Source organism: Physeter macrocephalus, chromosome 13 (genome assembly GCF_002837175.3).
Source record: "Physeter macrocephalus isolate SW-GA chromosome 13, ASM283717v5, whole genome shotgun sequence".
NCBI classification, from domain to species: Eukaryota; Metazoa; Chordata; class Mammalia; order Artiodactyla; family Physeteridae; genus Physeter; species Physeter macrocephalus.
In genome coordinates this window covers 6929755-6949050 of record NC_041226.1, presented here as the reverse complement: position 1 = coordinate 6949050, position 19296 = coordinate 6929755, and the positions used below count along the sequence as shown (strand labels likewise).

At 51.1% G+C, this 19296-nt stretch overlaps 1 protein-coding gene across 9 annotated transcripts in view; it reads right to left on the bottom strand.

Annotated features, from left to right (window-relative positions):
* Positions 1 to 19296, bottom strand: part of MTUS2 (microtubule associated scaffold protein 2) — a 543384-nt gene that overhangs the window by 3748 nt on the left and 520340 nt on the right. For 6 of the 9 annotated variants that reach the window (XM_028497246.2, XM_024125858.3, XM_028497248.2 and 3 more), the window contains 5 exons: positions 12528 to 12633; positions 9253 to 9326; positions 4485 to 4583; positions 3262 to 3381; positions 731 to 828 (listed from right to left, as the gene is read on the bottom strand). In XM_028497246.2, the coding sequence (XP_028353047.1) occupies positions 731 to 828; positions 3262 to 3381; positions 4485 to 4583; positions 9253 to 9326; positions 12528 to 12633 (497 nt within the window). Of the gene's footprint in view, positions 1 to 730; positions 829 to 3261; positions 3382 to 4484; positions 4584 to 9252; positions 9327 to 12527; positions 12634 to 19296 lie in introns of those variants that run through there. The other 3 variants (XM_028497249.2, XM_028497250.2, XM_028497251.1) reach the window with 3 other exon arrangements.

Sequence of the window (19296 nt, the reverse complement as noted above, 5' to 3'; positions counted from 1 at the left end):
TCTGTGCATCTGGCCGCCTGCTGGACCGGGAGCCCTGGAGAACAGGCCCCAGAGCGGTCCTCCTCGAGTGCCCGGCTCCCAGTCTGACGCCTGCTGCATAATGGATGCTTAGTTGATGTTTGCGGCTAAGGGATGCTCAGTGAGAAAGGAACCGAGGCATTCTGTGCCTCTGTCGTGACAGCAGTGGGTCTGCCCCCCGCCTCCCTTCCTGGGGCCCTCCGAGCAGGGAAGGCAGCACCAAGATGGAAGCAGTGTCCCTGAGAGCAGCTGCATTGGTGCGTCCCCTTCCTGTTGCCCTCCGGCCAGGCCAGCTCTCCTCTTCCGTGACCACCCGGCCCAGCGCTGGTGCAGCAGCCGCGGGCCCCAGCGATGGAGCTCGGCGTCGGCTCACACGGTGGTTCTCTTTAGCCTGGGAACCCCCAGCTGGCAGCCTCTTCAAAACCTCCTCCAGAAATATCCCCGTCACCTCCCAGCTGTGCCCCAGGCTCTGGCCGGTGTCACTCGTTTCCGCCAAGGTGGGACCCACCGCTCTGCGGAGCCCGGGCATCGGCTGGGTGCTCAGAGCGGTGTGTTCTACGCCTCCCTCCACGTGGGGAGTGCCAAGAGCCTGTGTGGGGAAGCCTCAGGGCTCGGAGGAGTGAGGACAAAAGCAGAGCGCTCCAAGGTCAAGAGCAAAGCCATCCTGTCGGCGACACATGCTTTGGAAGCTCCGACGCCCAGGCCCACCTACCTCGTGACGACGGTGTTCTGGTCAATCCTGGCTTTGAGGTCTTCGTTCTGCTGTTGGAGGACTTGGATCTTTTCTTCCAGGATAATGTTCTTTTCTGCCTATAAAAGATGCAGTGTCAAGAGCTTCTCAGCAAGGCCCTATGGATAGATGGTAGACCAATGCCCTTGGCTTCTGGGCTTTGGAACACGATCAAGAACAGTGTTTTCCAAACCGCAGTTTGCAACGCATTAGTCGGTGGTAAAATCCGGTTAGAGGGACGTGACCAGCATTTCGTTTTTAAACAAACAAAACGGAATAGAAAATACCAGCGTGCACTGTGTGTAGTAAAAGTATTGTTGTATATATTTTAGATACAGTATATATTTCCCTTTTACATATATTACGTGTGTATGTATATATTAGCGTATATAGTGGATTGTATGTACTGTATGTATATATACAATTTATGTGGGTGCCTATACCGGATGCCTGTGTAGAATGTATTTCTCACAGTGAGCGTCCCCAGACCCCTGCCGTTGTCAGAGGTGGGCCGTGAGCACCACGAGGGCCCCGTTCGGCTGATGGGTACCCCGGTTCTTCCCATCAGGCCGTCTGCCCTGCACCGGCATCCCTGGCCAGGCCCGTGTGCGCTCGACGACACTCTGAATTAATGGAGGGCTGGAAATACAAAGAGCATGGACACGGTCGTTTCCTTCTGAGGCCCTGGGCAGCCAGGAACACGCAGCTCAGGCCCAGCGTGGCACATGATCAGAAGATAACGTCCTCTGTGGTTGCTACACTCCTCTGCAACTTATGCCCCGCTCTGTCGGTGTGTCCCCAGGGCCTGAGACCTAGCCAAAGTAGAGCTCCATTCTAAGATGCACTGAGAAAGAAATTATTTTTTGAAAAGAATGTGACAAGTTCACAGTTAGAGTAATCTTTAAAGAAAACCGCCCCTTCTCCATGAATCAGGCTTAGGCAGCAGAGCCAAAGGACTAGGCTCTGCCCCTGCTCTTCAGCAAGGCTCTTCACCCCATCCTCATCTTTGCTCCCAGAAAATGGGAAGTGATTAAATCAGTTCTTCCCCGGACCCCTACCCACCCACCCCTCTGCCTGGAAAGATTTCTGGAATGAGAACTCTTGCATACCTGCAGAATGCCTGGGACACGGCTAAAAACAGCCAAAGAAGCCCAGAGGCTTGTGGTTGACCAGATAACGATGCAGATGGCCCTGCCTGGAGGAGGAGGGCTGCAGGGTTGAGGGGAGGGCTGTGTTCGCGAGCCCCCCGCTGGCCTTAGCTCTGGCCTTGCTGGGAAGCTCTGGGCTGCTGGAAGGCGCCAGGAGGCCACCGTTGCCTCTGATGCTGCCAATAGGTGCTCACACCCCCGTCGGCCCTTATCCTGACCGACAGGCATCCGTGCAGCGAGAGGTGTCCCCAGAGAGGGGTGGCGCTAGAGCAGGAGAGGGGACATGCCAGCTGAATGCAACAGGTGGTCTGGGACCAGCTCCTGGTTTGGATATAGCGGCTTCAAGGACATTTCCAAGACATATGGGGAACGTGAAAAGTTAGAGGAGGTGATCGGTTACTAAGATGGTAAGCTGAGGATTTGCTAACCGAAAGAAAGCGGGATACAAAACACTCGTATGTATGTGTGGGTTGTATGTTAGGGTGTGTACACTTGTACAGGAGAAAGGCTCTGGAAATATTAACAGTGTAGAAATAGGATATTTTAATTTTCTTATCTATACCTTATAATTTCCTTTTAGAGGAAATTATATTTCCTTTTAGAGTATCAAAAATTTATTTTAAATATAACAATAAAAAAAGAAAAAAATTAATCTGCCTGCGACCCTTGGGCCAACCTTCCCCTCAAGAATGGCGTCTCCTTGGAGGCAGGCTTCTCTGCTGCTAACTTTGGATGACTATCTCAGCTTCAGCCCTCGCACCCACAGGGGTGGGGCGTGAACTCTGGCTGCTCTGTGCCCCCAAAGGGGTGCCCTTTGCTAGTTCTGTGGGAGCCAGGCTGAAAGGTGAGGCAGAGAGTGTGGTGAAAGCCGGGCCTCGGAGCTCTGGCCCAGGGCTCCCGCCTGGGCTGGACCACTGTTTGGCTCTGGGTGAGACGTGACCTCGTCCTAAGCCTCCGTCTCCGCGTCTGTAAAAAGGAGGCTCCCGACAGCACCTACTCAGTGGATTGCTGTCAGACTTAAAGAGCAAACACGCATAAAGTGTCCGCGCCGTGCCTGGTGCACATTGGCGATGGTCCACGGGCGCGGGCTCACCGCACACCTTCCCCGGGGAGGGCACGAATCGGCACGTCACGCTGCTGGATGGGGAGCCAGGCAGGGCATCGCACGGGCTCCAGGTTTCTACAAATGAGGCCACCTCTGAGATTCCCGAACTCCGGGCTTCCTAAGAAAGGCGTTTTCTGCTCAGTTGCGAGCACCGGACGGGTAAGGGCCCCCACCTGGTTGCTGTTAATATTGACATCCACGATGGCAGCAGGAATATCATGCAGGTTACTGGGGCCTCCCAAGGTAAGAGGCCAACTCACCAGCTTTTCCAGCTCAATAATCTTCTTTTCCTGCTGGTGTATTTGCTGATTCTTCATCTCTAATACCTGCTTCAGACTCTTCATGTCTTCTTCCAAGTGCTGATAGGGAGCCAATGCAATCTACAGGGGCAGAGAGCAAGGAGCTATTTACCAGGCATCCCGGCAAAGCCCAGTATTCACCAGCACCGTGAACTCAGCGAAATCTAGTCATCCGTTACCAAGCTTCCTGACAGGCACTGGAGAATGAGAGCGAGAGGGCGAGAGGGCGACAATGCTCACAGCCTTCCCTGATAACGATGCCCACGAGCTTCCACCGCGAGAGCTACTAAAAATCCAGCTCCTTGGGGAGCAGGAGAGATGAAGCCGTCATTCCCTGAAACGTCGGATCCTGGGGTGGCCGGGCGCTACCAGCCTATCGCCCCAAGGGAGCTTAGCGGGTAAAAACAGTACATTCAACGTTGGCTTTTAACATTCACGCAGACGACTTGATTCAACAGGCAGGTGGGGATTGAAAGGTCCCATCTGTGTCCATGGAGGGCCCCGCCCCCTACCACGCACAGGAAATGAGCAAAGTGGTTTAAGACGCAGAAAAGGCGTTGTAGAAAAGGAAATGTGAGAATAAGGCTGCCAGATGTAACAAATAAAAAGACAGGATGTTCAATTATGTTGGACTTTCACATAAGTATTGCATGAGCCATACTTGTTACTAAGAAACTCATTTACCTGTAATTCACATGTAACTGGGTGCTGTGTATTTTGCCTCGTGTATTTTATCTGGCACCTTACATCAGAGGGAAGGGATTGTGCCAGGCTTTCTGGGGAAAAACCCCTCCCCCTACCAACTGGGGCTTCAGGGATGCCTCCCTCGCAGGCAGCACTGGGAGGGAACGGGACGTGGGGCTGGGATGGGGCCTGGCCAGGGTGGGGTGTTCCCAGGCCCAGCTCGTCACAGCAGCCCAGGGACGGGGGCTGGGGAGCCGTGTGCAATGAGGCAAGAATAACACTTAGATGGAGAACCCAGAGCCATCCCGACTCAGCACAGGTGCTGACAGGCACATGCTTAAAATTCCGGAGGCCCTGACCGCTGTCGCTCTGGCGTCAGATCAGCACAGGGGCCCTGCCTTCGGGGTGACTGCTGGGGGAGCCCCGGGCTTCCTGGGGTCCAACAGAACTGCCTTGCAAGGGCCCTGCCAGGGTGCTGGGAGACCGGGAGCACGTGGTACCTCCAGCTGTTCCTCGGTGTTTTTCCTCAAAGCTTCCTCGAAGCGTCTGGCTCGGTCCCGCAGAGACTGGCTCTGGAAGGTCAGCGTGTCCACCTGGTCCTGCAGGTAACGCACGAGACGTCCAGCCCGGTCCCCTGCAGACGCGGCACCTGGGAGGCGGTGATGACGGCCACCACCCTGCCCTGGGGGCTCTTCCCAGGGCGTCCAGATCAGAGGTCCCCCCCACCCGCCCCCGCCCCCGCCACCGGGATCCACCAAAAGGCCTTCGCATGCAGGAGGAAGAGGCCCCCGGTCTCCCTGCCTCCGTGCCTTGTCCGGAATGGACCACAGAGCACGGACAGATGCATGTTCTGTCGCACGGAAAGTGCACGCACACTGGCGGGGCACTCGAAGCAGATGGCCCGACTCACCACCGCCTCCTGAGGTCAGAGAGCTGTCCTCGCCCCCCACCCCCGAGGAAAGCAAGAAGCTTGCGGAGCGGAGGCGTCTAACAATTTAATATCTGACTTCACAAAAGCAGCAGCCCTTCGGCAGAGAGGCATCTTAGTCCGGGGGGGCCTCTAGCCCCCCGCTTCAGGAAGGACGATTAATCCATCTCAGAGAAGAACTGTTCTCATTTGTTAAGTTCAAGCCAGAAGCTGTTGAACCAACCTTGACTTCTGGCTCTGCCCGAGCCCCTCCCCCCGCACTAAACACAGTGATGGCAGGTCCCGGAGGAGTCTGCCTTCTGTGTCCCCGGATCCACAAACACTCCTGATCGTACTCCCCCCACCCGGGGTGGAGCCACTCGCTGACTTTGTCCCGGACCCGGCAACTCGTTTGCCCTCAAGGAGGAGTCAGGGTCTGGGCGGGCGGGCGGGTGGGGGGGAGCTTTCTAAAGCACAAGCCTGAGCCCCTCACCCCCCTCCATAAAACCCCGAGCCCTCGGGCCCAAGTGACGCTGACGCAGCGTCTGCACCCTCCGCATCCGCCTTTCTCGGCTCGCTGCCCCCAGCCCACCTTACATCCGCTCTTCCTCCACAGCCAGCTCCCGCTCACCCCCGGCTCTCTTCTGGCCTCCCCTCGGCGCCCCTGGGTGGCAGGCCCCTGGCCTGAGCTGCCTCGTGAGTGAAGTCTGTCCCGCTCAGACGCTCCCCCGCGACTCGGAGGACCCTCCTGATCCCCATCCCAGCACGTGCCCGCCACGGGGCCGCTCTGTGTGTGAAGGTGGAGAGAATGGAGGCGTGTGTGGGGAGGCCCGGGGCCCCAGCCCTGCTGCCGGCGCAGGTGCCACCACGCTGAGCCCTCTCCCCGCAGCCCCGGCCCTGAACGATGGCGGCGCGCAGCAGAGGAGGCCGGGCAGAGCCTTGACGCCCAAGCAGAGGGAAGAGACGGCGCCTGGCCGGTGCCACGTGTTCCAAAGTTCTCCACCCCCATCACCACGTCTGTAACATTAAAACCCAGGGACTGAGGTCTTCCCGTGAACACTTCTGGCAAGAGAGGTGGCCCCGCTCGCCACATGTGAGCCGCTGGGTGCGGTCAACGACGGAACAGCACGCGAGAGCACTGCCACGGAGCACGTGCTGGCTCCACCACTTTCCCCTCATCACAGAGAACCCAGTTTTGCAAACCATCCTTGGCGGGTTCCTTTTCCGTCTCTCCTTTTTTTGTTTCCAGTTACTTCCATTTCATTTTTAAGAAATGAAAGCCCCCCACAGTGCCACTAAATGCACATGCTGGTGCATGAGGGCAGGACAGTGTCACTGGGAGCTGGAAGGCGCATGAGCCAGCACGTGTAAATCAGGGCTCAGGACAGCCGGCTGGGCGCCAGCACGCATGCGTAGAACGTGACTATAAAATGACTGGAGCGCTACGTAGTTTAACCACTGTGTCCAGGTTTCCCCATCTGTAAAATGGGTATGATAATAATAATACCTAACCCAGAGGATGGTGGTGAGTTAATATTTAGAACAGTACCTGGCATACAGTAACTGCTCAATAAACATTAGCTATTATTTTATTGCAAAAATAAAATGACTGGAGTGCTACCCACCTCCTATACAAGCCTCGTCAGAGCAAGCATTCCTCTCGAGCCTCTTGTCCTCCATTAAAAAGTAAAACAGTGAAAAACTCAGGCAAGTACCATCTAGGTGGCATCTAAACTATCACACTGTGGTTTTTCTGCTTTTTCTTCACCATCATTCAAAACAGATCCTCAGGTACACAAAGGCGCCCCAGCGATGAGACAGGACGTGCTGTTCTTCACCTTGGATTGGCTACTTTATGCCAAGGTAAGAGCGCCAAGACCCAGCTGGTGACCTGGCCCGGCACGGACCACTTGGAGTTAACCAACGGCCCCATAATAATGATGAAGGCGGCAAATGTAACAATGCCTGAAACTATTATAATAGCACTAGCTGCTGCCCAGTGCTCTCTACCCTTTACCCATGATGAAATCAATTTATTTTTAAGGCAGGACCAGAAAACTTTTAAACATAAATTCTCTCTCTGCCCATCTGGGCCACCACCCCTCTTTAGTGTGCACTGTGCATCTAATTACACATTAACTAGATCCCCTTAAAGACACAGGAACGCCTGCTCACCGGGAAAAAAAAAAGCAACTTTCTCCTGGCGCCAGCAAGGTAACTCCTTAGGAGATAACATTCCTTTCTCAATCCTGTAAGGGGTCACGATGACCCACTACTTGCCCTGTTGGACTATGTACACGGTCAATATGTTACTTTGATGTAAGACCCTTTGTCTCAAAAGTTTATATAACTGTGCATTGACCTCTAAGGGACAGTCCTTAGCGCTTTGTCTTTTAATCTTAAAAAAAATTTAATACAATTTTTAAAGGTTACTTTCTATTTACAGTTATTACAAAATATTGCAATTACAAAATATTCCCCGTGTTGTACAACACATCCTTGAGCCTATTTACACCCAGCAATTTGTACCTCCCCTCCCCCATCCCTACGTGCCCTCCCCCGCACTGGTAACCCCTAGTTTGTTCTCTGTATCTTTGAGTCTGCTTCTTTTGTGTAACATTCACTAGTTTGTTGTGTTTTTTATATTCCACATATAAGTGGTATCATACAGTATTTGTCTTTCTCTGTCTGACGTATTTCACTTAGCAGAATGCCCTCCAAGTCTATCCATGTGGCTGCAAACGGCAAAATTTCGTTCTTTTCTACGGCTGAGTAGTGTTCCATTGTATACCACACAAAGACTGTCTCCTGGGTTCTAGTCCTCCGGTTGGCTCAAATAAAATTCTCCATTTCTTTCTTGGATTGACTACTGATTAATTTTTTCATTGACACACATATTATTTCCCTTAAGCTGCTCACACTTTGAGGAAGGAACTGGTATTATCCCCATTTTACAGATGGGTAAACTAAGGTTTACAGCTTATGTAGCTGTCCAAGTTTTCAGAGCTATTAAGAGAAGGTACAGTGGGGATTTAAACCTCAAACCCAAATCGTTTACCCCAAACCTGTTTCTCTAGCTGCCAGTAGCCCAAGGAGACTGGCCTAAGCAACTGTACCCACCTCACACCAGAAAATCTCCAGCTCAAATGGATTCTGCCCATGAGTTACCACTAAAGTGTGCACAATTCATGACTGTGTGATGTTAGTGGCAAAGTGAAGGCTCATGGATGAAACAGAACTCCCCCTTCTTTTGGTTTTGGACCGTTTGGGGTTTTCTGATACATCACAGTATGGCTGTTACTTTCCTGGTTTGTGTTCCTTAAGGGTAATATATCTGGGTGGTGTGGGATGTGGGGTACACAAAGAAGTTTGGGGTTAATTTGCCAAGGATAAGCCACACGAGGAGCACGTGGCCCTGTGCAGGCCCACCGATGGATCCATGGATCGATGGATCGGGGGTGGGTTTGCAGCAGGTGGTTTCCCATTTAAAAATGTTTGAATAGTACACTCAATAGTGTGACACTCCATAATCCTAGATTCTTTTCTCGGCAGGGCAGGCTCTGTGCAAGAAACACTGCCTGGGGAAAGTGAGCCATTGAAGAAACAAAATTCCTGCCTTTGTATTAGAATTACGGTAATCACCTCCCAAATTTCCAGATGTGAGTGTCCCTAATATTGAAGAGGTCATCCTTCTATGACTGGGACGTCCACAGCTGGCAATGGAAGCAGGGCCACCAGCCTCCCCCTGGCTTCCCAGGCAGCCCCTCTCTAGGGCTGGGGACAGTCAACATCTTTTCACAGAAGCAGCTGGTTGGGGTCTCTGGAAGGCAGAGACCTCCATCCTCCCCTTCGAGATCAGAAGGAAGCCAGGCAGCGCCCCTGGCACCTGAGACCCACACTCTGGGTAGGTTTCAAGCGGGACGCCAAGAAGCTTCGTTACATCTCCAGGGGATTGAAGTTGCTTTTACAGCTCCCAGAACATGTCCTGTGATTTCTGCCCTACATGAGTCTCCTTACCCTGTTACCCCTGCCTAGAATGCTCTGCTCCCTAATCCTCCCCTTGCCCCAAACATGGCTCTGACCGCAAGCACATGGGGAGCCGTCTCTCGGAACCCCTGCGGCACTAACGGTATTATTCATTCTGTGCAAGTATGTGCTACCTTCCGTGCTGGTCTGTCACCATTTGTATCACAGCTCTGAGTAGACAGTAAACTCCTTAAGGGCAGGGAGTAGGTGTTATTTACCCCCATATTCCAATGCTTAGTACAGGATCCAGTACACGGTAGGTGCTGGATAAATGTCTGTGGACAGGAATAACAATGCTGCCATTATCTTGATGTTGGAGTTAAGGAAACACTAACCTGTAATGACAGCCGCAGCTTTTCAAAATTTTCTTCCAATTCTTTCTTTTCAAGCTCGTGGGTAGATATCAGTTCTGGAGAGAAGACATCAAATTGTTAAGTTGATCTTTCTTTTGAAAAGGGATCAAACAAGATTCTTTTGCCAGGCTAAGACTAGTGATGTAGGTGAGTAAGGGACACCAGTATATAGTGGACTTAAGCCTAAAGAGACCTCTCCATTAGTTTGAAATTGTATGCAATGTTATTTAGGAGAGAGGGAGAAAGGATGAGGAAGGAAATAGGAGAAAGGGCGAGGGTTAAGAGGAAAGAAAGGAGGGAGGGAAGCAAACAGAGCACAAGCACGCACACACACACACACACACACACACACACACTCACTTTTATACCCAGCTCTACCAACACCCTGGCCAAGTCAGATTCTCCATTCACAGCACTCATTGATTCTCCAACTTTTCCTAATGGTAAAACCACTAGGTAATTAATGTTAAATCTCCCTTTTCTTCCCTCCAAGGATCACTCTTCTTTTCTACCACGAAGCCGCAATCTTGGGCTGAAGCAGGGACCTTTCCAAGGAGAGTGGAGCATGGGCTTGCTGGAGAATGGACAGGTGAACGGGACCAGTGCTGTGCCTGCAAAGTCACCTTGGTGGCCTCTGGGCCACACTCTGGAAACCACAGATGCTAGGATTTGCTTGAGCAAAGAGTCGATATTAAGCCACTCAGACGGAAGGAAGGACTCACTGGACTGGTTCCTCTTGGGGAGTTCGGAGCAATTCTATTCCTTGAAAAGTGTCATTCCAGTGATAATTTGCAAGATAGGCAGAAAGAGATGTCATGTAAGAGTTATTAAGCAAATGGATTCTGTTTTCCTCCGGATGGGAATAGTCTTATTAGCTGGGTGAAGCCCGTCTCATTCTAGCTACACAAGCAATTTGTTTTCATGTTGTAACTGGAGAGAGGAGAGGTCTCATTAATTAACCTGGATCATATGCTTAGCACAGGAGAGTACTGGAGAACAATAATTATCATTCCGGCTGGCATAAGCTGCAATTAAGAAAAACTTTGTGGTTTCCATTGACCCAAATCTTTTAACTAATGATGGTTAAGGTCTCTTAGAAATCCAGTTGTTATAGCTGAAATTTACGTTTGGAAAAAAAAAAAAAAAGTTTGTGCTTATTTTATTGACATAAAACCATGTGGGTTTCTGGTCTACCTGCCTTTGTCTAAATGATTACTTTTAATAGTCACTGAGAGCATCATCCATAATAATGAAGTTTTTAGCTACCATTACCTACGCCTACATTGTCTTCACATTATATGTAATTCAAAGGCCCTGGATGTGGCATCTAAGCGAGACTTCATTAGTCAGAAAAATCTACCAAGTCTATTTATATGAAAATCCGGAAACAAAAGGCAACACTCATTGTAACATTTTCATTCCTGTTCCCTTTCCTGAGACCATTTTCCTACAGTGCAGTGATGGGCTTTAGGGCATTTTCAGATACCCTGTACCTCACAAGCAAAGAAAAGTCAGTATCTATTAGGTGGCATAAACCATGGCGACCATCTATGTACTCCTAATGCATTTCATTATTTTAAGGTCCTGACACTCTGTCCCATGCTTAAGACTGTGCTCTAGGAGAGTGTGCTCCTCCAATTTTGCTACGTATTAGAATCACCTGGGGAGTTTAAAAAAATCCCGATGCCTGGGCTGCGGCCCAGGGCAATTAAATCGGACCCTCTGTAATGGGAGCTACTCAGCAGTATTTTTTAAAAAACTCTCCAGGTGGTTCCAATGTGCATCCAAGGGTGGGAACTGGTACCCTAAGCATGAGACACGCTCTCAGGAACAGGGAATACATTTCACCAGTTCTCAGGAAATCCCTCTCCCTGGCATCCAGCTTGGACTTCTCCACGTATGGGTAGCTCCCAGAGGCGGCGGGGTCGGGGCTCGAGGCGGCAATCACACGAGGATCGATTACTGCACGGTGGGCCTTGTTGTTTACGAAGAACATTTAAAAATAATTGTAAAACTCTGATATTAATTCTCAAATTTTTAGAATTTATTAATCTACTGTTAAATTAATTGTTTTTCATATGCCTTAACAATCAGCTGACTGGGGAGGAAAAAATGAGGAAAGGGGAAATCGAAAAACAAATTCTCTATATAACGTAAATGCACGTTAACGTGTAAAAAGCTTCTTTCACAGAGTCAAAATCTTAGTAGTACTTAGTTAAATGTTGTCGCTATTGTTACAACTCACATAAAATCCTACGTATCCAAAGATAATTCAAAGTTATAAAAAATGTAAAAAGAAAGATCCTGAGAGCCCACTTTCATCCATGGTGAATGTGGTCTGAGCGCAAGGTGTGGAGAGCCAGGCCCAGTCAGATGCTGGCGTGGCCCTGACAACACCACACCTGTGGGACGGTTATAAGGCCACAAAACAAGACAAAGCCCACGATTTCTATACTTACTGTAGAACGGTGGGTCTCAAGCTTGGCTACCTGTTACATTCACCTATGAGCTTTAACAAGCCCAGGCTGTAACCCAGACCAGCTACCAAACCCTGGGCTGGGACCAAGGCTCCAAGGGATTCCAGTATTCAGGCAGGGTTGAGAGGATCGGCTTCAGAGGAAAGTACAGTAAGTCCCCTACGAAAGAACCTTCAAGCTGCGAACTTTCAAAGATGCGAACGTGCGTTCCATCAACGTCAGGCGTGAGTGACATTGCAGCCTGCCCTCCGTCCCCTGTTGCTGACGAGCCCTCCGGTCTACCATCCCCCACCTCCTCTCTCCCCTCCAGACAGTAACTCTTCTTGCCTGTTCGGGCAATGCCAGCCCCTGGATGCCAGCTGTTGGACTGGACTACTGTACTTTTCAAGGTACTGTACTGTGAGATTAAAAATGTTTTCTTTACTTCTGTTGTTTGTTTTTTATATATTATTTGTGTGAAAAGTATTATGAACCTATTACAGGACAGTACTATATAGCCGACTGTGTTGGTTGGGTACCTAGGCTCACTTTGTTGGACTTACGAACGAATTGGACTTACGAACGCGCTCTCGGAACGGAACTCATTCATATGTAGGGGACTTACTGTAGTTACCGGGGTCCTGGATTTCTGTCTTTTCTTAACCCAAGAAGCAACACAAAGGACACACCAGGAAGGAAAGGAAGGAAGAAGGGAAAGGGGGGGCTCCGCGTGTCTGCAGCCGGAGAGGGTCAGTGCGCACAGCCCACCCCGCCAGACGCCCGCACAAGGCTCGTAGCTACCTTGCACCTTGTGGTCGTGGTCATCCTGCAGGAGCGAGATGGCAACCGTGTGGCTGTTTTCCATCTCTAGGAGAGCAGCCTCATGGCTGGCGGTGATGTCTTCCACCTGCAGGAGATCACAGCTCCGGTTACGCAGAGAGCCGAGCACCGGGGGCGCCAACGGCCTCGCCGCTTGGAGGACCGAGGTGCGCTGCGACGGGGGGAAATGTCAGGGGCCCAGACGTCAAGGGCAGGACACTCTGCTGAGATGACAGCCACCCTCAGCCTTGTGCTGAGGCAGGAGAGCCAGGATGTGGTGGTGACGCGGGAGTCTGGAGTCGGAGCGGCAGGGCAGGGGATGTCACAGGGAAGTCACTGCCACAGCCCTGCTGCTTGTGCAACGGGAGGCAGCTCCCGGGGTGGGGTGGGTAGCTGCCGAAGCCACCTCTTTACTGCCCTGGGCCCCCTCTGGACCACTTCCTTCCACCACATTCCTTCCCCCTCCACCAAGCTCTCCATGAGGTAATAAGGGACAGAAGAGGGTCCTCCCCTACCAGATGGTCCGTCCTGTTTCCTGGCAGCAGATGCGAGCTACAGCACGCGAGGTATCTGGAGGGAACTAACATTTATTAAGCTACCCACTCTCGGCTTCTCCACTCGAGCCTCACAGCAATACGATAAAGTAAATGTTTTCATGTTCATTTCCCAGACGAGGAAACTGAGGCTCAGAGAGGTTTGAAGTGTTTTGCCCAAAGGCTAGTAAATGGCAGAGCCAGCAGTCGGCCCAGGGCTGTGGGACATCCACGGGCGAAGCTCTGAAACGCACTGCCCTTGCCTCCCCCCGCAAGACCAGCAACCAGTGCCCAAGGACCCTCTCACCAGCCCCAAGGCAGCCATGCCTGTTCCCCCGCCGTGAACCCGCCCCCCGGATCACGGTGCAGACCTCCCCCTGCCCAGGCTGTGGGACCTGCTCCCAAGAAGCTGCTGTTTCTCTGGCTGATGGTACATTTCCAGGAGTTTAATCACAGGTAGTGCAGCCAGCCCAGGATTTTTTTTTTTTTGACTTTTGTTTTTCATTATATATATATATTTTAAAGATCTTTATTGGAGTATAATTGCTTTACAATGGTGTGCTAGTTTCTGCTTTATAACAAAGTGAATCAGTTATGCATATGTCCCCATATCTCTTCCCTCCTGCATCTCCCTCCCGCCCTCCCTATCCCCCCCGCTAGATGGTCACAAAGCACCGAGCTGATCTCCCTGCGCTATGCCAGCACAGGATTTTTTATTTTCCCCCTTCCTGATCTCCGTCCCCACCACACACCTTCCATCTTTACTGCTTTTGTTATTTTTGCTGTTGCAGCTGTTATTTTAACTTCAAATGTATGACTTATAGGAGTCATTGCACAAGACGACCTCTCCCTGTGATAGCAAACCAGAACAATGTTTTTCCAAATTCTCTGTCGACGACCCATTGTAAAAACACCATCGTACATTGTTCCACACACACACACGCGCGCGCGCGCGCGCATACACAGGGCGTGTGTGTGTGTGTGTGTGTGAAACCGAAGTTTCACAAAATGACACTTTCCCCTCTTACCTGCAATAGTCTCGTTTTTAAATTTTTATTCTATGTTCCTTTGTTGTTTTTCAAAATGCAGTTACAAACCACTAGATTCATTTCACGACGTACTAAGGCATCAAAACCTAGCATTTGAACAACACTGAACCAGCGCACCTGCCCATGCCCTGAAGCTAGTTATGCATATGACCCCATATCTCTTCCCTCCTGCATCTCCCTCCCGCCCTCCCTATCCCCCCCGCTAGATGGTCACAAAGCACCGAGCTGATCTCCCTGCGCTATGCCAGCACAGGATTTTTTATTTTCCCCCTTCCTGATCTCCGTCCCCACCACACACCTTCCATCTTTACTGCTTTTGTTATTTTTGCTGTTGCAGCTGTTATTTTAACTTCAAATGTATGACTTATAGGAGTCATTGCACAAGACGACCTCTCCCTGTGATAGCAAACCAGAACAATGTTTTTCCAAATTCTCTGTCGACGACCCATTGTAAAAACACCATCGTACATTGTTCCACACACACACACGCGCGCGCGCGCGCGCATACACAGGGCGTGTGTGTGTGTGTGTGTGAAACCGAAGTTTCACAAAATGACACTTTCCCCTCTTACCTGCAATAGTCTCGTTTTTAAATTTTTATTCTATGTTCCTTTGTTGTTTTTCAAAATGCAGTTACAAACCACTAGATTCATTTCACGACGTACTAAGGCATCAAAACCTAGCATTTGAACAACACTGAACCAGCGCACCTGCCCATGCCCTGAAGCTCTGCGGCGGACCAGTTCGGAACACTGTCCAGCCACCTCTCAGAGGGTCTCATTTCTCTGGGGATAATTCACAGGCGGATCTTTGATCTGTAAGGAGGAAGAACTCTTCACAAGAAAGGAAGCCCGCTTGTAAAGGGGATGCATGGGAGTGTTTGTATTTTAAAATGGGATAGATTCCCATTCTGGGTACCATCATTGCTTGGGAAAGTTTGCCCGACTTCTCTCTCCTATGGTAAAAGGAACCGTCATCCACTAAAACAGAAATATCACTGCCAAAACCAACAATGAATTTGACAGTGCTCGGAAAGCTGCATTATGACATGAAAATGGACATGGTATGCGATGATTCACTTTTATCTACTGGCCATTCTTGATTAAACAATATTTCACTTGAGGCTCAGAGCTATGAATCCACTCAGCAGAAAGGCCGATTACGACAGTTTTTAATTGTCCAAATCCTGTTTATATGAAGGTTTTTTATGGAATCTTTGTCCAAAGACTTTCAGTCTCTTGGAAAAACAAATCATTGGTTAAAAAAAAGTGGAACTAGTTTTCCTTATGCTCCATTGGTGACTTCCGTTAGAAACAAGTACCCACACATTGTTTGGAGGAATGTTACCCAGTTCATTATAAAGAAAATCTTTCATCAGTCCTTAGTATGATTCTAATTTATTGGGTTCTTACACAAATTGCCACGGGTGGTTTCAGAAAAGAGAGATGGATGCAAGGACTAAGTTCCAGAAGAGTCCCTTTCGTCCTGGCGGCGGATCTGCCCTGACCAGCAAGGGTGGTGCCCCATCGCGTGCCCTCCTGGCTTGGGGGAGTCAGGTCTTCGATTTAGTGGTGATGGAATACCACACCCAATATACCAAGGATGATGTAAGGGTGTGATCTATCTGCTACAGCCTCTCAGGGGGGCTTTTGGGGATGAAATACCCATCCCCTAATTCCTCCATATGCAATGAGAGGAAAGCCCAGGATGTTTTGAAGGAAACCAGTGAGAGCCAGTGAGCCAAAATTTGGGCATCACGGTCCTTACTCTCGAGAGACTTAGGTTTCTAGACATGCGTATGGTTTTTAAAGACTGTTCCCTCTACGGGGAAGGGGCCGTGCACTGTTGGCCGTCCCCTTTCTTATCCCAGTTTCAATCCGCATGCTTTCTCCTCTATGGCTCTAGGCTTCTTTCCAGAGCACGGAGCAGCAGCCCGTCCGAGCTCTCAGCCTGAGAAGACCTCCAGGTCGGCAGGCATTTGAGGGGATTCAGGCACGTTGACCCAAGGGACACGCAAGATATGTTTTGTGTTGTAGATCACCAACAATGAGACAGAGGCGCTAAACCATTATCCGGCCACAGCAAACTTATGCTGGGTGAAGCTCCATTTTCTTCCTTTTAGAACCCTGGGTGCCCCCGTCCCCCCAGAGTCTCTGCTGGGCCAGCCTCCTCCCTCTTCCAGGAGGACAAAGTTCTGAGCTGGCTGCGGAGGTCCGTCTATGTGCCCATCAAGTAGTCCCAGGGGTACCGAGCAGCAGCTGGTCCCTGCACCAGGCTCTGTTCCTGCAGCTGTTTGCTGTTTAGCTGAGTTCCAGCAAAGCAAAGGGCTGGGAAGCCACCCTCTCCGATGGGTAAGAATAGAGCTGTGGGCTTACTTCATTCAGCCATTTGCAAAATGCAATTATGGGAGGCTTCGGCAATTCACTTAGAGAAGACTTCCATTTAGAATGAAGAAGCATGGGCTTTACATTGTCTCGGCTTTACTCACTAAAGAAAACCAGATTAAACTCCCATTTGCCCCCTTCTGCGACGTGTATTCCTATCTGATGAGAGAGAGGGAGCTGCCCCTGTCTTTTCTCTCCAGGGCTCTCTGAACGACTCTCCTTCCGGAGAACGAGACGACTCACCACCCCTTCTGTCCCTGCTACAGCATCCTGGGTACCAAGTCGGAGCAGGCAGCCAGCCCTGCCAGAGCTCCTGGGCTGACTTCATCCCCCTCCGGGCTGTGCCTTTGCCCCTTTGCTGCCCACCACGTGGGCAGGTGTTCACAGAGGCTTCTATCTGCCCAGCTCTGCCTCTTTGCAGTGTCGGAGGCTCTGGGCTGCGATGGGCGGGGCTCTGGCGCCGGAAGACAGAAGGGCCCTCGGGACCTCATTCTATTTGATTAGAGAGTGTGGTTTCACTGATGGCAGCTGTGCACCCGCTGTGCGGGACGGACAAGAGACAGAATGCAAGATGACGGCCAAAGTGGCCTCTGCACGTCCTGATTAAGCGTGGGCGTGCTGGGCCTCCCAGTTAGTCTAAAAGGATGATTTCTTTAGGAAAGGTTAGAAAGTGTGTCCCGGATACGAGACAAAGGCAACGTAAACTCCAAAGGTTGAACACTACTGCTCCTCTGGAAAGGAGTCTCTGCTCAAAATGCAGAATCCAGAATGCCTTTAAGGAACCAGGGGCCCCTGCACGAGGGGCTTCCGGGCCGGGTCAGGGAGAGAGACAAACTGCCAAAGGGTCTTGGAGGGAGAGGGTCAAAGGTCACAAGTCTGATCACTAAATACCAGGCTCTGTGGGCGAGTACATTTGGAGCAGAAAAGGAAAAGCATTTGTGTTTACGTTGAAAAATCTGTTTCGTGTGCCCTGAGATAGGGAAGCTTGGGAAATCTGGCTTCTGTTAATGTGCGGCTAGCTCTAGAATGAGCACTGATTTGATGAAACACCTTTATAATCCGACGTTTAAGATAAGAGTCATACCATATCTTTAAAGGCCCGTTAAGAAAGCCAGGAGGCCAGGCCACGACCCTGCTCATACCCTAACTTGTCCGCGGGGCTAAAGAAGGAGGCCCTGTACATCCCCCGACACCAGACACCTGCAGCTCTGGGCCTCGGGGAGCCCCAGTCCGTGACTCTGATTCCATTAGCGCGGGGTGCAGACAGGAGGAGGGCTTTGCCAGAAGCTCCCCAAGTGACTCCCGTGTGGGGCCAGAGAGATGGCCTTTGCCTCTCGAGGCGAGTGGGCGGCTGGATCTTCCTAGGGGCATCCTGCGGTAAAGTCAGAGGTCAGCCTGCCTTCTCGAGGGAGTTCCTGATTGGAGGACAGCCTCAGAAAATCCTGCGTCAGAACGGAAGCAGCCTCCCCGCTGCCGGCCGGGGCACCGGGGCGCCAGGAGAGGCCCCATGGGTGAACTTGAGTTTTAAGGCTCAAGGACAGAGATGGCAGGATCTATGGGTCAGCGTTGCCGGACGCGACTGTCGCCCACAAAGAGGACCTGAGTGTGGAGGTCGGCACAGATCGCTGGAACCACGGACCTTCCGGATGCCCACTGCGGTCAGGCACCAAGCCTCCTCCTGGACCAAATGCATGAGCATTTACTCTACCTGGAAATTAGAATATGGCTTGACATGCATTTCACCTTCTTCCTCGTTGCCTGAGCGCTCGCTGCTGGAGAAGCTGAAGGTCAGGATAACAGCCAACATCCAGCAGCAGAATCAGGGGCCTGAATAATTCATAGATTTCAACCATCCACCCCTCCCCCTGCCCCCAAACCAATGGGTTTCTATAGGAAAGATTTACTCGAATGTAAAGCGTGCAGATGCTCTTTCCACCATAAAGCTTTCCCTCATCCTCCCATCTGGAAGGAAACCCTCGGTTCCTAAACACAGAACCTGTATTTCCCACCCAGTATTACAGTTTCTGGAGAAACTGCCTCAGAACTTCCCCGGATCTGTAACCCGAGGCTATGGAACAAGCAAGTCCACATTTTATAACTGTTGGCATCTCTCGCAGTATGCCGTCACGAGGCCTTGTGTACGGCGGGCCTTCACTGATTATTCTTTGCTTAGATGGATGAATAACTAGATGAATCACTTGCGCTGTTATAAAGGATCAGGAAGAACAGGACTCAGAGCTCTCATAAGACAGAGCACTTCTAAAAAAATACACAAGTAGCTCACGTAACTCACTCTCAAGTGGAAAGGTCAGGGCGTCCAATCTCTGCCAGTGAGAAATCTTTAAAAGGCCGCTGTCGCAGCTCAAAGGCAGAGGAGGCCACACCCCCCGGCAGGTGGTGCTCCTGCACCAACCAAACTTAGCGAGGTTCTGCCCCGGCTCCCCCCACTGGCGGACGGGCTCCGCTCGGCCGTGGCCCTGGCCTCCCGGTTTCCCACACACGACACCCCAACACGAGCGATTGCTCAGAGGCTCATCCTTCTGCCTGGGACCGCCTCCTGCCCTCCTTCCGTCTCTTGGCATCTTCTCAACCACCCCAGAACTTGGGACCAGAGGTCAGTGAATATGGGTATAAATACATTCTTTGTGTAAAACCGGGAACGACTAGCCCCAGGATGCAGGGCACAGAACAAGCCAATATGGGCACCAGGTCTGAGCTGTATCAAGGGACCACGGAGCAGGCAGCCGCGCAAATGTCCACTTAAAGCCAGCTGAGAAGCCAAGAT